General features: G+C 44.2%; 2 protein-coding genes across 5 annotated transcripts in view; both read left to right on the forward strand.

Moving 5' to 3' along the window:
• Positions 1-3,079, forward strand: part of LOC143298771 (uncharacterized) — a 17,156-nt gene extending 14,077 nt beyond the window's left edge. For all 4 annotated transcript variants that reach the window (XM_076611720.1, XM_076611721.1, XM_076611718.1 and 1 more), the window contains one exon: positions 2,597-3,079. In XM_076611720.1, the coding sequence (XP_076467835.1) occupies positions 2,597-2,739 (143 nt within the window). In that variant the 3' untranslated portion in view covers positions 2,740-3,079. The remainder of the gene's footprint in view (positions 1-2,596) is intronic.
• Positions 3,080-7,613: 4,534 nt separating this feature from the next.
• Positions 7,614-13,926, forward strand: LOC143298922 (uncharacterized). Its single transcript, XM_076611952.1, has 3 exons — positions 7,614-9,690; positions 10,912-11,115; positions 13,574-13,926. Exons 1-3 carry the CDS (start codon positions 9,359-9,361, stop codon positions 13,833-13,835), a joined length of 798 nt encoding a protein of 265 aa, XP_076468067.1. The 5' UTR covers positions 7,614-9,358; the 3' UTR covers positions 13,836-13,926.
• The last annotated feature ends 3,370 nt before the right edge of the window (positions 13,927-17,296 follow it).

Here is a 17,296-nt window from a genome sequence, read left to right on the forward strand (position 1 = left end):
GGACTGTCCCTGGTCACTGCCCGCCCAGACTGTCAGCACGGGGTGATGATGATGATGATAAGGTGGACTGTCCCTGGTCACTGCCCGCCCAGCTGTCAGCACGGGGTGATGATGATGATGATGATGACGTGGACCGTCACTGGTCACTGCCCGCCCTGACGTCAGCACGGGGTGATGATGATGATGATGATGGTGATGATGATGATGATGATGATGATGATGATGATGATAATGGTGATGATGATGATGATGATAATGATGATGATGATGATGATGTGGACCGTCACTGGTCCCAGCCCGCCCAGCGGTCTTCACAGGGTGATGAGGAGGAGGAGGAGGAAGAGGAGGAGCAGAAGGATGATGGTGCTGATGATATGGATGATAGTGATAATGATGATGTTGATGAGGATGAGGATGATAATGATTATTATAATGATGATGATGATGATATTGACACGAAGGAGGAGCAGATTAACTAAAATACAGGTGACAACAAAAACAACCACAACAAGAAATCGACAGCAGATGTGATGCATTGTAGTTTACGTCCGCATGCTTTGACACCTTTGAACTGAAACGGAACTATAATAATCTAATTCATACAGCGCCTTTCAATGAAGAACGTGCTCAGTTGTGCTGTACAATGTAAAAATCGGCGTATAAAACGTGTTTTTATTCACTAAAACAAAAATCTAGCATGCATATCCCTGCACAAACGCTCTGATACTAGTTTATGTTGATACACACACACACGCGCGCGCGCGCAAAATTACCATCTTGTATTGCTTATGAAAATGAGTCCGTCACCTTTGACGATTCTCAATCATACGTATTACAAAGAAGTGTGTCTGGTTTTGTGTTCCATATATTACAGTCAACTGTAACATACTTTTTTTCTTTCTTTTTTTTTTTTTCCAAAGGCACACTCTATAGTTTTCGCAGATTGTTGCATAATCACCGCTGCAGAAACCTGGACTTGCTCCCAACGCATCTAGAAGGTTCTAGACTTCTATCTAAATGTAACATCTTTCTAAAACAAACCAGTTTTGTTTGAAAACAAGAACAAACACGGAAGAAGAAGAAGAAGAAGAAGAAGAAGAAGAAAAACATAAAAAATAAAAAAATAAAAAAAAACAGGTAAAATCTGGTTTGCTAACTCTGCCCCTAACAAGTTAAGGGAAGAAAAGAAACCGAACTATTGTGCTACAGAGACTGTTGCGGTCGTTCCAACCAACTATCATCCCCAACTCAAGAGTCTTTTCAGCCAGTGGAAACCAAGGACCGAAAGTGACAAAATATTTTGCAAGGAAACGGTTTGATCTGGGAGAGAACAGGAAAATAGATGAAGTACTCCTTTAAGCCAAAAGAGGAGCAAGACAAATACTATATATAGATAGCTAGCTATATGATATATATATTTTATATATATGTGTATTGTATTGTACTGCATTATATTAGTCTTTTCTCACAATCCGGGCCGCTCTCCTTTGGGAGAATGTGTCGCTACAGTGAGAGCGCCACCTTTTTTGTGCTTGCAAGTGTATTTGTTTTCTTACCAAAGTGGATTTTTCCACATAATTTTGCCAAGAACACATCTTTTATTGCCGTAGATTTTTTTTTACGTGCGCTATGTGCATGCTACAGTCGGACGCGGTCGTCTCCAGAAGACCACCGTCTAAACGGTTTTGTGGGGGAAAAAATCTGCAGAATAGGATTCGACCTGGCTCAGTTATTCGATTCTAGCGGAATGACATGTGCCTGGTACAACTTGTTGGCAAAACACCTGCGACTTCAAACGAAGATGCAAGGTTTGGTGTCATACGCTTACACTCCCAAAACCATCTGCAAGGGGGAGGGAGGGCGCAAGGGGCGGCAGAGAAAGAGCTGGTCCGCAACGCAAGGAGTATCCAAAATGGATTGAGACCTCACGTGACGAAGCGTGGCGAGTATATCTTCTCATGTCCCACCCAGCGTCGGGGATGAGTGAGTGAGTGAGTGATGCGGACGCGTTACCCACTTGACCACCATTCTCATTTGTGGGCAGCTTTAGGAAGTTGTTGGATCACGACGTTTTCCTGTTGTGACTGAGAACACTGCAAAACTATGACTGGTATTATCTGGATCACTGGCTATAGGGGATACTACCATTGCAGAGATGTCCGAGGGGTCCACAGGGAACGAAACTGCAGTTTATCAAGCATTGTACTGGCTCTCTCCTTCAGTGATACTTTAAATGGCCCCCAGTTGCTGTCTTTGAAGGATTTGTATTGCCTTCCTCTCTCTCTCTCTCTCTCTCTCCGTCTTTGGATCTTTGCAGTTATTTTGAAATAACGGTAGGCTTGTTTGGTTGCCAGCACTTGTTTTTTTCCCCATTATTATACGAACCCTCTCTATCGATCGATCCATCGTTCGATCTATCGATCTGTATATATATATATATATATTGTTTTTGCTGTTGTCATGATAACAGTTTACTATAAAAGATTAGTGCTACTGTCACTTTATTTAGAGCACTGACATGTACAGAGCGCGCCGTTGGTGCTGTCGTGATTACCACTGTCACTGTGGCACTGACGAATGCAGAATGATCTGACAGATGCAGAAGGCAGGGACCTGGACGGGAAGGAACGCCAGACCTTACAGCCCCTGCCCACCAGTCCTGATCCCGGTCCCGGCAAGGAAAGACGAGAACCACTAGACTGTCTTTCTGAGGGAAAAGAAGGAAAACCATCCGCCTGATCTGCTGTCATGGAGGGAGGGAGTGAGGGAGGCAAAAACCACCAGCCTGAACTATTGACATGTATAGACGGGGGGAGGGAAAACCACCAGCCTGCGCTGTTGACACGTAGGGAGGGAGGGAAAACCACCAGCCCGCTCTTTTGACACGTAGGGAGGGAGTGAGGGAGGGAAAACCACCAGCCTGAACTATTGACATGCATGGACGGAGGGAGTTAAAACCACCAGCGTGCTGTGTTGACATGTTGGGAGGGAGGGAGGCAAAACGGCCACCACCCTAATCTGTAAGGACGGAGGGAGGGAAAACAATCAGCCTGAACTATTAGCATGTATGAACGAACGGAGGGAAGAAAAACCACCAAGCTGATCTGTTGACAGGTAAGGAGGGAGGGAGGGAAATCCACCAGCCTGATCTGTTGACATGTAGGGAGGGAGGGAGGGAAATCCACCAGCCTGATCTGTTGACATGTAGGGAGGGAATTAAAACCACCAGCCTGATCTGTTGACATGTAGGGAGGGAGGGAATTAAAACCACCAGGCTGATCTGTTGACATGTAGGGAGGGAGGGAATTAAAACCACCAGCCTGATCTGTTGACATGAAGGGAGGGAGGGAATTAAAACCACCAGTCTCATCTGTTGACATGTAGGGAGGGAGGGAATTAAAACCACCAGTCTCATCTGTTGACATGTAGGGAGGGAGGGAATTAAAACCACCAGCCTGATCTGTTGACATGAAGGGAGGGAGGGAATTAAAACCACAAGCCTGATCTGTTGACTTGTAGGGAGGGAGTGAGGGAGGGAAAACCACCAGCCTGAACTATTGACATGCATGGACGGAGGGAGTTAAAACCACCAGCGTGCTGTGTTGACATGTTGGGAGGGAGGGAGGCAAAACGGCCAACACCCTAATCTGTAAGGACGGAGGGAGGGAAAACAATCAGCCTGAACTATTAGCATGTATGAACGGAGAGAAGAAAAACCACCAAGCTGATTTGTTGACATGTAAGGAGGGAGGGAATTAAAATCCACCAAGCTGATCTGTTGACATGTAGGGAGGGAGGGAATTAAAACCACCAGCCTGATCTGTTGACATGTAGGGAGGGAATTAAAACCACCAGCCTGACCTGTTGACATGTAGGGAGGGAATTAAAACCACCAGGCTGATCTGTTGACATGTAGGGAGGGAATTAAAACCACCAGCCTGATCTGTTGACATGTAGGGAGGGAGGGAATCAAAACCACCAGGCTGATCTGTTGACATGTAGGGAGGGAATTAAAACCTCCAGCCTGACCTGTTGACATGTAGGGAGGGAATTAAAACCACCAGCCTGACCTGTTGACATGTAGGGAGGGAGGGAATTAAAACCACCAGCCTGATCTGTTGACATGTAGGGAGGGAATCAAAACCACCAGCCTGACCTGTTGACATGTAGGGAGGGAGGGAATTAAAACCACCAGCCTGATCTGTTGACATGTAGGGAGGGAATTAAAACCACCAGCCTGACCTGTTGACATGTAGGGAGGGAGGGAATTAAAACCACCAGCCTGACCTGTTGACATGTAGGGTGGGAGGAATTAAAACCACCAGCCTGACCTGTTGACATGTAGGGAGGGAGGGAATTAAAACCACCAGCCTGATCTGTTGACATGTAGGGAGGGAGGGAATTAAAACCACCAGCCAGACCTGTTGACATGTAGGGGGGGAGGGAGCAGCGGCTGGGTGGGAAAAAGAACCCCCGAGTCTAAACTGTTTATATGGAGGAGGGAAGGGAAAAATCCAATTGAAATGTAGGGAGATAGGGAGAGAAGACCACCAGCTGGTCCCACTAAAACAAAGGAAGGGCAGCCACAATAATTATCTTGTAGTAATGCACAGAGTTTGAGGGTTCATTTGTCTATTAGCGTGTATATGTGCATGTGTGTGTGTGTGTGTGTGTGTGTGTGTGTGTGTGTGTGTGTGTGTGTGTGTGTGTGTGTGTGGTGTGTGTGCAGCGTGCAATGTAAATTCTCCTGTATGTACATTTTATATTGTTTTTTTTTTCTATATCAGTCTCAGACAGAACCTCTCGCCTGTGGATTAACATGTACAGCATAATCAGAATTCCGTTCGCTTTGATATTTTGCGTTTGATGTGGAATACTTCAGACACTTGACTGTAAGCCTATTCAATATCAAACTGATGAGCGCTTTACGTAACTTTCAATGTGAAACAGGAAGAATGAATATTCAGAATCAAGCGGGAAATTCCTTTACTGTTCCTGGTCTGAATATTTTGTCGCAGAAGAATGTCACGTCCCAACTTTCAAAATTAGAGAAACAGGGACTGGTCAATCCAAGTGGTTCTAATCTGTCTGTGAAGTCTGCACATATCACAGAGACACGTGCCCAAGTCACGTGATGCGGTCACGTGGTTCTCGGGTCCGTGACCTACTGTCCAGCAATCAGAGGTGTGTGTGTTCACTGATACCGGTCATATATGTAATGGTGTGATAGGTACGTGAACTGAAAGTTTGACAAACGATTAGGTTCTCGTTCGTTATGAAACATATTCGGACAATAAATTGCGAGGATTGAATTCATGCATTTAAGAACAAAAGCGCGTGTACGCAAGCATATACCAGTTCCAAGTTTCAATTATCTTTTCACTCCTGTTAGAGTATGGAGGATTGATACAAAATAATGATTCCATGCCCAGATTAAACATTTCCAAATGCAAAACAGCGTCACATGGAAGATGAGAAAGCACAACCATCTTTTAACACCCCCCCACCCCACCCCCCGTCCCCCACCCCCAAGAGTGTTTAAACAATATTTGCAAATACAATAAACTACTTACAGCTAAAGTTACTTTTTTTTTTTTTTTTTTTTTGGTCTCCTTTCAGCATATTGAAAAATTAAAAACCGATTTCGGAGACAAGTATTTTCTGGGCACATACCTTTCTCGCAACTGATCATACTTGGGACACACACACACACACACACACACACACACACACACACACACACACACACACACACACACACACACACACACACACACACACACACACACACACACACACACACACACACACACACACACAGATTCACTTGTAAAGCCATTCAAAAGGCTTTTTCCATGCCAACCAGAGAATACTCCTCTCTCTACCGTCCGTTCTCTATTCTCAGCATTGGAAGGTCAAAGTTATGAAAATATGTGGGATGGGTACAAAACCACAGTTGTTTTGTTTCTAGCTGGATAGCTGGTGTCTTTGCTACTTTAAAAAAAACATATCTTTTTAAATTTCAGGACCGATTTCAGAGAGATAGAGACAGAACACAACTTTGCATGATTCTGGATGACAGAAAAAGCTGTTCTAAGACCGAACGTGGTGCTGACTGGTTACCATTGACTCGTCCTTTTCTTCCGTGACCTAAACGGATTCACTTGACTTCATTCTGTTTGCCTACTGGTAAATACTTCTCATGGAGATGCGGGGGTGGGGGTGGGGGGCGAAGAGGCGTGTGTGTGTGTGTGTGTGTGTGTGTGTGTGTGTGTGTGTGTGTGTGTGTATGAGTGAATGAGTGTGTGTATGTGTGTGTGTATGAGTGAATGAGTGTGTGTATGTGTGTGTATGAGTGAATGAGTGTGTGTATGTGCGTGTGTATATATGTGTGTATATATGTGTGTGCGTATGTGTGTGTGTGTGTGTGTGTGTGTGTGTGTGTGTGCGTATGTTTGTGTGTGTGTGTGTGTGTGTGTGTGTGTGTGTGTGTGTGTGTGTGTGTGTGTGTGTGTGTGTGTGTGTGTGTGTGTGTGTGTGTAAGTCTGTCTGTGTCTGTGTGAAAGGATGGTAAGCATGCCTTGGTCACCGAATGTTGGGGAACATCACGATACATATAAAGTTCAGCACGTCCGAACCTTGGACGAATGGAACCCGTAACCTATCGAAACGCCCGCCGCACAAGTCCGCGCTTGTTTCCGTCCGTTCTCCTGCCTTAAAGTCCTTCGGGTTTTTTTTTGGGTTTTTTTTTCCTGATACTGTTTGTCATGACCATCAAGGGCAGCTGATTGTAGTTGCTGACCTAAATATCGTGACCGCCGGTCTGTGCCTTTGGCAAGATACGTAAAAACATCCGCGTGACATTGTGTAGGTCGTTATAATCACCTATCATTGATGTAGAACAGTTGAGTGGTTGAGACTGCGCCTGTGTTTTTATGTTACTGATTTTGAAAAAGTCATTAAAAAGCAGACTATGTGTACGTGTGTGTGTGTGTGTGTGTGTGTGTGTGTGTGTGTGTGTGTGTGTGTGTGTGTGTGTGTTTGCAGTTGCACGTGAATACAGTGAAATATTGTTTTAGCATGTCCAGTTTATTTTGGTTAGTCATTATATCCGTACAACAATGGTCAGCGTGTTCACTGATGACATTGTCATGCCAGTTCATTCACCTTTCAGATCACTGTTAAAGACCACGGTTATACAACAGTGTATCTCAGGTGAAGCAACCGTTTGAAATAGGCGGTAAACACTTGATAAGAAGCACTTAATCCAATACTTAGTATATCCCAGGTGTGACAGTAGCTTGGTAGCTTGACAGACTAAAACAAATTAAAAAAAATCAATAAATAAATAAAGAGTCCTGCAGTAATTGTGTTTTCCTTCAAATCAAACAAGGAACGCAATCTCAAGTTTTTCCTGCTTGGCGTTTCCCATACCTCCCACACGTCCTCGAAACTTAAACTGAAATCGAAGCTTCTCATACCTCCCACAAATTTCTGGAAACTGAAAGTGAAACTGACCTTTCTTTTACGTCCATCAACATCTTGAAAATGAAACCAAAACTGAAGCTTCCGATACTCCCCCCCCCCCCCCCCCCCAATGATTGAATCTAAAACTGAATCTGAAGCTTCCTATACCTTCCATAACTACTTGAAACTGAAGCTACCTTTAACTACCACACCTCCTTGAGAAGCGACCCTTAACTACCACACCTCCTTGAAACTTAAACTGGAATTTCCCACATCCTAGTACGTAGGTCAACAACAGCTGTATAGAAAAAAAGGAAAAAAAAGACAATTCGTTAAATAGACACAAACAAATACGTATATCACAGAATAAGATAATAATATCGATTTCCATAACCTAGCTCAGTAGGTTTAAACATAGGGAAATTTATTTTGAAATCGTTTAGAGAATGCAGACCACGGAAGAAAATAAGGCCTAGAAAATGAAATAGGATCTGGGAAAGGAAAAATTGTGTTACCTCTCCTTGAGAAATGATACGAAAAAAATTGCTTGCAATCTCTCGACAGGAATAATTAAAAAACCACAAAAAGAATATAAAAATGAGAAAAGAAACATGCCCCTTTTCAAACTGCTTCTGTTCTCGCAACAAAAATAGTTTCAAAACCAAATACAAAATAGGAAAAAGAAAGAAAAGAAAAAAAGACACTTGCTTGCCTCCTAATACCTGTGCATTATGCAAGCTATTGCTTTCAAAACTGGATCAAAGTCAACGACACCCAGCAAGATTACAACCCGACGCAGACGGCGAAAGCTGATAGGCGGTTGTTACCCTTCCAGCACAGCAAGCAGTGACAAGTTACACAATTGGTGTTGTGCTGTGCCTGATATATGTGTAGCGAGAAGCGAACTTCGCATTGCTCACTCAATTGTTGAACTACCTTCAGTGGATGATTTTCACAGCTCTGAAGTCATACTCCTATCACCAGGTTTCAGTTCGGTCTGTCAGTCCAGATCCACTCTGAATTCAGCCCAGTCTGTTGGACTCAGTGTCGACAATTCAGAGAGAACACTAAACGCTTGCCGACTGGATTCAGTCCTGTAATAAATGAGAGTACCTCCGAAAGAAAAAAAAGGTGGAAATAAAAAATAAATCTTGTAATTTGTTACCCGAGTCCTGTCTCCTGTGTTGGCTGGGTTTTCTGACTAGCTCCAAACTTCGCCCTTCTTTTGTCGGGCTCCATTGCGTCCTTTCATTCGGTGTTTTTGGACTGGAATCACCGATGTGTCTTATCTTTTCGTTATATTCCGTACTGTCTCGGCATTCAGTCTTTAGGACTTGAGCCAGTCGCTCTGCGTGCGTGTATTCGTGGTCTTTTGTATATAAAATATTTAAATGTTTCAACAGCTCCAAACAGTTAAACCTGAGTTTGACTGGCCTCTGCTTGCCCTTGTCGCACGTGAATCCCTTGGTAAGGTCATACCTGTGTGATCGCAGGTTGAGATTCAGTACAGGTGTTCAGTACAGTTGTATGCGCAGAATTTAGAAGTTATATTCTGTAGCCAGAAGCGCGCAGCCCGCAGCCCGCAGCATGATCTCCTGCCTATTGTGTGCCTTTGGTTGATTCCTTTGTTTCCATATCCACTCTACGTGTGTTGCTCTTTCTGATGGATTGAGTTCTGTTTCTGCATTCAGTCTTTGGGACCTAAGCCATCCACGGATTTTTACCTTTCCGTGGATCATCGTACTGTCTTTGTATTCAGTCTGTGTTCCGAGCTTTCTCCTCTCTAAATACCCCCACCCCTCCCTCCCCGCCCCACCCTCCTGCTAGATTCTGTTCAGCCTGTGCATTCCGTCTGCACTGTAGGCAACACACATCTCCGTTCCTGCTCAGCATGGGGTGTGCGTCCGTGTGCAGCAACAGTGGACCCACTGTCTTTGCAATGACTGTGTTGTTTCTGACATTGGTGGGCATTGAAGCAGCTGTGGGCCTGTCAAAAGAGTTCACCAAACAGTTCCACGTGAAGGCCTCTTCCACGTGGTCCCACTCTGCTGCTACGGGGGAGGAGGCATCGTCTTCTTCTTCTGCGTGGCCCGACCCCGACGACCCGCCCAAGTGGCCCAACGTCTTCCAGGTCCAGTTCCAGGAGATTCTGAATCTGGGCGCCATCACCCTGTCCAAGAACAACGGCACGTGGTACTACGACTTTGACAGCCTCACAGCAAGGTGAGATCTGTTTCGTGGTGTTGCCTGCCTCATTGTTTTCTGGTCTTGGAAAGTGCTGTGAATTACCTGTTATGCGCCCACGCACCCCCACCCCACCTGTCTTTGCACACATGTCAGCCTTAAGTTAGGGATGGGCGTTTACTGGGTACTTTACGCTTTGTGGGGGCCTGTTCCCTTGTGCAGGACTGTCTGGGCTGGGAGAGAGAGAGAGTGTTAGTGCGTGTGAGCACGCCTCTGTGTGTGTGTGTGTGTGTGTGTGTGTGTGCGCGCGCGCGCGTGCACGTATGTGTGTGGTTGAGTGCGAATGCTTGCGTCAGTGTACGCACGTGCTGATGTGAGAGAGTGGGTGGTGTCATTTTGTGATATGAATGAGAAGAGAAATGAGAGGGGGGTGGGGGTGGGGTGGGGGGATGCGAGTTTTTGCATTCCGTTTTGTTTGTTGAATGATTTCGGGGAAAGTATTCTGTACTATTTTAGCCAGACAGAGACACCCCCCCCCCCAACACACACGCACATACACACTGCGCTTACGCACACACGCGAGCACGCGCATGCGATCATGTTTAACGTAAACACATATTTCTTGGCAATGCACAACGTATTTCAATTTAGAATAAGTGATGTGTGTGGTTGTTTTTTTTTCTTCTTTTCTAATCACTTATAAAACTTTTCCGTCATTTCGGACGGTTATACCTACGTGAACGGAAAAAGGACACACACACACACACACACACACACACACACACACACACACACACACACAATATCTATCTATCTATCTATCTATCTATCTATCTATATATATATATATATATATATACAATAAGAAGAAAAAAACATATATTTTCTTTCACTATACAATGACGTAATAGAAATAATCAAATAATCAAACGAAAAAGGTCAGTCTCTTTCTAATGAGATAATTCTTTTTTTCTCTCCTTCTTCCTTCGAAGGTTTTCTGGAGCAACCAATGGCAACACAACGCGGTATGTTCTCACTTTCGCTTTCTCGCTCACTGAAGTTGGGCGAATAATGGCAGTCGCGCGCGTGGGACGGTCGCTTCCAGCGGTCAAGCGGTGAGCCTCAGTATGGCTCGGTCCACTTATATACGCCCGTGGTTGCAGGCTACAAACGAAGACGATGAAGAATGAACAAAATCTGTCCTGACATCAGAGTAGACATCCCGTTTAATTGCTTTGCTATGTCCAACCAATGTGACAGGTTTGACCACAGCAGGGGCCAAAAGAACAACTTCTGCCAAGGTCAAGGTCTGAGTCCCAAAGACCCGAAAGCCGACTGCCATCTCCTCTTCACCAAACCAGGAGACCTGTGGGTTATCTACCCTGGCGCTCAGACTTGCTGTCGGCTGTGTGGCACTGCGCAAGGCTGCACTATTCTCAAACCTGACTGGCTCAACGGCAGCAAGTAAGTCTGCAGAGTTGTAAAAAAAAAATTTTTTTTAAAGAAAAATACAACGAAAAGTTGTCTGTTTGAAAACTCATTCACTGAATCTTTGTAAACGAGCGAAAAAAAACCCAAACCAGAGCAGTGTTAGAACAAGTCCATGCTGTGTAGGTTAGATACCACAATCATATAATTTTTTTGTGAGACACTTTGCAGGGTATTTTCTTATGTTACAATTTCTTCTGGACTTAATAATCGGGCACACACAGCCCCACGCACATGCCAGCACATGCAGTCACCCCCACACTTCCGTCCTCATACCCGCACACACGCGCAGATCTTGATCACAGGGAACGTGTAACCGATCCCTTTCGTGACTGTGGGAAGAGGATACTGGTATCAGGGAAACAGGAAGCCCACACTGATAAAACTGAAAGGGCTTCTGTTGTTGTTGATTTCGTTGCCTTTCTTTCCTTTCGTCGACGACGTGTGAGTTGTAGAGATGCGCGGTAAAACCAGGACTCCAAGAGCACCCTAAAATAAAACGGGTTGGTTTCCTGAACCCTGTTTCCAACTGAAGTGAGTTGCCCACAGGCTCTTTAAAATTTTATTTAATTCATTTAACTCTCTCCATACGAACGGCGAAAGAGACGACGTTAACAGCGTTTCACCCCAATTACCACCATCAAAATATTGCAAGCGGAAGGCTCTTATACTGAAGAGGTGAATGCTGACAAAAAAATACCACAATTCTGACGAGGGAAGCTAAAGGTTGGGTCATTCAGACACCCACAGGACATCCGAGGGGTCTGTGTAGAGGAGAAGAGAGGACTGGCCGTACTGAGTGAGTTAATTTATTTTTGTTAGAGGTATGGGGGTGCATTGTATTATACATAATCTTGTGTATTATGTTAAATTATTTTTATGTTCAGGCTAGTTTGTAATTGTATTTTTTCTCTGTGGCGAACGATTGATGGAATGGTCAGTGTCAGAGACACGTCGTAGGTTTATGTGTTTGAAAATGACAGAACTCGATGTTAAAGTTTCTTTTTCGGGTGTGTGTTGTTGTTTTCAGGTTGTATGGAATCGCTATGTACAGGTGTTTGGATTGGTTTGTTGTTGTTTTTTGTTGTTGTTTTTTTAAATTATTATCCCGATACCATGTGCAGTCGTCTGAACTAAAAGCAATAATGATAAGTACAGGGTCAACAAATAGTTAAGGACCACTTCGGAACTTGCAGTTTTCTTCTCTGGGGCATGCTGAAATGATGCTAAATTTTCGACAGTCTGCATGTATTTTTACACTGTTGTGATGGTTAACAAAGAAGTATAAGTTATTAGCAGGTAGAGGTCAATTCAACAGACATGTTTACTGCTGTTGATCGTGTCTCATGTTTTGCAAATGATCAACAACAACAACAACAAGAGAGGCAAGGCCTTCAAGACTCACTTGTGATACACTTTTTTTTAAAAATCCAAGCTTTTTATGTAGTGAGTATAATTTCAAAATGTTATGTTTAAGATGAGAAAGATCAGTTTAAAGCAAATTAAGTCCCCTAGCATTAATTACAGGGGTAATTTGCCTTCTTTACTATCTGCACCAAAACGTTTGCAAATAAATAAAACTTCCATGCTAAGCAAAAAAAAGTTCCTGTTTGAACAAAAAATGATAAGAATGACTGCTCTTGTTGTTGGGTCAGAATATCAGATAAAGTGCCAAGTTTAGAGAATACAAAAAATATTAATATAACAGTAAATGCAGTTTGCATATAATTAAGCTTCATTTTTTATTTTTTTGTGTCCATCCCAGAGGTGCAATTTTGTTTTAAACAAGATGACTGGAAAGAACTGAATTTTTCCTATTTTTATGCCTAATTTGGTGTCAACTGACAAACTATTTGCAGAGAAAATGTCAATGTTAAAGTTTACCACACACACAGACACACACACACAGACAACCGAACACCGGGTTAAAACATAGACTCACTTTGTTTACACAAGTGAGTCAAAAAGGGCGCTGCATATGTTAACAGAAGGGAAGTGATGTAAAAAGGGAGGCTACTCGCCGCAGCTACTATCGATTTCTCCGCTTAGGAGTCCATGAGTACTACGTACTTTGCACGGGGACAGGAATCAGACCCTTGCCGGAGTCTGCACCATTGAGTAACGACGGAGTATATTTAATTGAGATGAACGAATAAGTAAATACGCAGATAAATGGATAGATAGATAGGAAGGTAGGTAGATAGATGAATAAATAAACAAATAAGTAAACATACACTGACACACATACATACATACATAGATGCACGCGCGCATACATACATACATAATAAAAATACACGCATGTATACACACATGAACAAAAGAAAATGAAAGAATAAGATAAATAAAGAAAATGATGGGCTGCTTTTTCTTTTCTTTTCTTTCTATTTTCTCATTTATTTATCCATTCTTTTTTTTCTCTTTTGTGTACCAGGCTGACAGAGACGATCAATATAGGCGGCAGGCCCTGTGCGGGGTGGGCCAAGCGAGGGGCGGTGGCAGCGGCGGACACGTGGTACGTGGACCAACAGGGCGTTCCCTGCCGCTACCACGAGGTGGTCGACTTCATCAACCACAACCTCACCTTCGTGCCCAGCTCCTACTCCCCCACCCACCCCATCCCGCCCTCCGTGTTCCGGGTGCCCAGCTACTGCAAGGACACCTGCCCCCACCCGTACCCACAGCCCCCTCACTGAACCTCTCCCCAGTTCCCTCAACCCCCATCCCACCCCAACCTCCGTGTTCCGGGTGCCCAGCTACTGCAAGGACACCTGCCCCCACCCGTACCCACAGCCCCCTCACTGAACCTCTCCCCAGTTCCCTCAACCCCATCCCACCCCAACCTCGTGTCGGGTGCCCAGCTACTGCAAGGACACCTGCCCCCACCGTACCACAGCCCCCTCACTGAACCCTTTCCCAGCTCCTCAACCCCATCCCACCCACCTCGTGTTCCGGGTGCCCAGCTACTGCAGGACACCTGCCCCCACCCGTACCCACAGCCCCCTCACTGAACCTCTCCCCAGTTCCCTCAACCCCATCCCACCCCAACCTCCGTGTTCCGGGTGCCAGCTACTGCAAGGACACCTGCCCCACCCGTACCCACAGCCCCTCATGAACCCTTCCCAGACACCCCCCCCCCCCTCCCAGGTCAAGAGACTTGTGGCCTTTTCGGGTGACGACTCTCCATATATCATCGACTGTAACCTTCTTTTGGGCGACTTGATTGATGATAAACCTGTGGTGTTTCATTGTTATGCTTGTACATAACTGCCTTCTTTCTCTTTCGTGTGTTATCATCATCATCATGTCTGCAATCCCTTGCCACCTGTGAAAAAAAAAATGAAATAAAGAATTTTCTATGTACATCAAATGTGATGGTTGCCATTTGTGTCCATTATAGAAGAAAGGTGGGGAGGAAGGAAAGGAAACGAAAAAACGTTGTTGTTTGTTTTTTTAAACAAACACACAAACAAAAAAACAAAACATGCAGATGGAAAGGAAGAAAAAATACAGGAACGAAGAAAGATAACGTAGGAAAGAATGAAAAAAAAAAGAAAAAAAAAAAGAAAGACGTGAAGAAAGAAAGCTACAACGAAACAAAGGAGATGAAAGACAAAAAAATGGTGGTCTGATAACGCCCGCCCCAGCACCCCTCCAGAAATACACGAACATACCATCAACTTACACACGTACTGTGTCACTCACTCACACACACACTTTCAGTGTGGGCCGCGTCCTGTCTCGCGTGTGAGCGAGTGTGAGGACGGAAGTGTGTGGGTGGCTGCATGCTCTGGTATGTGCGAAAGGCTGTGAATGTGTGTGTGCGCGGCTGTGCGCGCGCGTGTGCATATGTGTGTTCTTTAATCAACGCCTATTCACGATGAGTGAGAGCAGGGAAGATGGGGTTGTGGGGGCTGGTGTTGGTGGGTGACTGCTGTTTTGGGGAAAAATATCTGTTCGCGCATGTATGTGAGTAGAGTGCGCGCGCGCGTGTGTGTGTGTGGTTTCTGATTGTTTCTGGGCAATGTTCGCTGCTCCAGGTCGAGCATATACGCGCAGCGCATGCATGCTTGTACAGGAAACATTTCCTTTGCATCAATTAACACCACACGACAACAGAAACAATAATTATAGTTACACACACATGCGTGGAGAGTGACCTTCCCCCCTCCTCAGCAGAGATTCCCCCTCTCCTCATCTAATATCACTTTACAATGAAAAGACCTTAAACTTAACATACACCATTTAAACTGTCCAAAACACACACCCCTCTTCCTCCCCCCAACACACACACAGCCTCACTCACATGCCAGTGCATGAAGCCAGCCCCACACTTCCGTCCTTAACACTCGCACACAGCCAGATGTTAATCACAGGGAACGCAGCCCATCCCTTTCGTCACTCTGGAAAGAATGTACTTGTATCGGGACACAGGAAGCCCACATTGAAAGTGGGTCGCTTAGGTGCGTGTGTACCTGTCCGTCTGTCTGTGTGTGTGCGTGCGTGCATACACACAGCCCCAACCAGCTGCCCAAGCACTGTTTCGTTTGTTGTGGAAAATAATACACGTGACTCCTTTAAAAAATTATATATATAAAAAGGGTGAATGGGAACTATGTTTAAATTGTCGTCCCATGTCCAGTCAGCGTTGATAAACTACCATGCGTAAATCACTGGACACAGTCGTGCCTCATTGTAAAACTAATTTATTCTCAAATTCGTCCATCGCAACCACAATTTAACTGTGCAAAAGTCTCGCTGATAACATGAAACAGAGCGATTTAAGTCTATTAAAAATATACCATTCCTCTGGCGATACAGTCATTCCACCACATTAACAGAGAAGAACAAATTCATCATTGTAAACTTCATTCAAAATGAGTGAACTTAAGGTTTGTCTGATCGTCATCTTGAGGTGGGTATCCTGCAGAGACAGTAGAACATTTTCTTTTACAGTGTTTGAATTACAATACAAGAGAGAACACAGTGCCTGTACTTCCTGTAAACAATAAAAACGTTATAACGAGGTGACCGAACTATTAGTTAAATTGAGAATGAGCAAATACTTATTGACTGTACGAAATTATGTAACAGGATTTTAAGAATAATAATAAAAATAATAATAATAAATATTCAAGACTATTTAAGGTCTGTGACACAAAAGATACACCATGAAATATTTTCTGCAGTAATATATACAGATAAAGAATACGTATAATTGATGGATGGCCTCGAGCTCTCTCTCGATACGTTACTTTTTATGTCATGCTTACCTTAGTGTATTATATTTTGATTTGCACTTCAACTTGTTTCAAATATCAAAAGGTGTGTGTATCTTTCGCTATTGCGTTCGCTAACTGTTTGTGTCACATGAAAACGCACGATATCAGCTCGTGCTTCTTGTTGCTCGGTTGACTGTGTGTGTTGAACCCTGTGTTTTGTCTCGTTTTCTTGAATTAAAACGTTTAATCCAGTCCGTTTTGAGAAAATATTTTCACATACTCTGTACATTTCCAAATAGGTATTTTCTCTCCACACTATTCGTGTTAGAAAATATTTGTGTATACCGTGAGCAAAATGCTACAACTACCGCAAGAGGAAACAAAATGGAAATGAACAATCGCATAATCCATGCAGAAAAGAACAATCAGCCTTTCAAAATGACCCGAGTGAAGAAGCTCTCAAACGTACATTAAAATTCTTACAAGATAGCACCACGCCAGACACTGGCTTTTAAGTACTACTACATGAACAGCAAAATTGATGGAACACACCACACCACACCACACCACGCACGCGCGAACGCGCGCGCGCCTTTCCAAATAGTTTCATACGAAGAAGCGTTGTTATCCTCCCACCCCCCACCCCGCCTCTAAAGTAATATATTTAAACACATTTTCATACATTACAATTGGAAACAACTAATATACAGCACATTCGCATTTTATAAACGAAAAATGTTTCAATGTTTTTCTGCATAATCGGGAATAGTCCATGGAGAAATTGAGGGTGGGGTGGGGTGGGGTGGGTGGGGGGAACGGATTTCGTTGATCTTCTGCAGAAAGTTGAAATTATCCAAGTGGCTGCCTGCTACAGTGTCAGAGTCAGCCGGTTCACCATGTGGCCACTGTGTCAGTGTTGTCTGTATCACCTGTGC

This window comes from Babylonia areolata, chromosome 24 (genome assembly GCF_041734735.1).
Source record: "Babylonia areolata isolate BAREFJ2019XMU chromosome 24, ASM4173473v1, whole genome shotgun sequence".
NCBI lineage: Eukaryota > Metazoa > Mollusca > Gastropoda > Neogastropoda > Buccinidae > Babylonia > Babylonia areolata.

Bases quoted from the DNA above. Each gene is read 5' to 3' on its own strand.
- LOC143298922 (XM_076611952.1), top strand. From the start codon at position 9,359: ATGGGGTGTGCGTCCGTGTGCAGCAACAGTGGACCCACTGTCTTTGCA. The intron at 9,691-10,911 runs GTGAGATCTGTT...CCAATGTGACAG, and splicing joins TTTGACAGCCTCACAGCAAG to GTTTGACCACAGCAGGGGCC. The intron at 11,116-13,573 runs GTAAGTCTGCAG...TTTGTGTACCAG, and splicing joins GACTGGCTCAACGGCAGCAA to GCTGACAGAGACGATCAATA.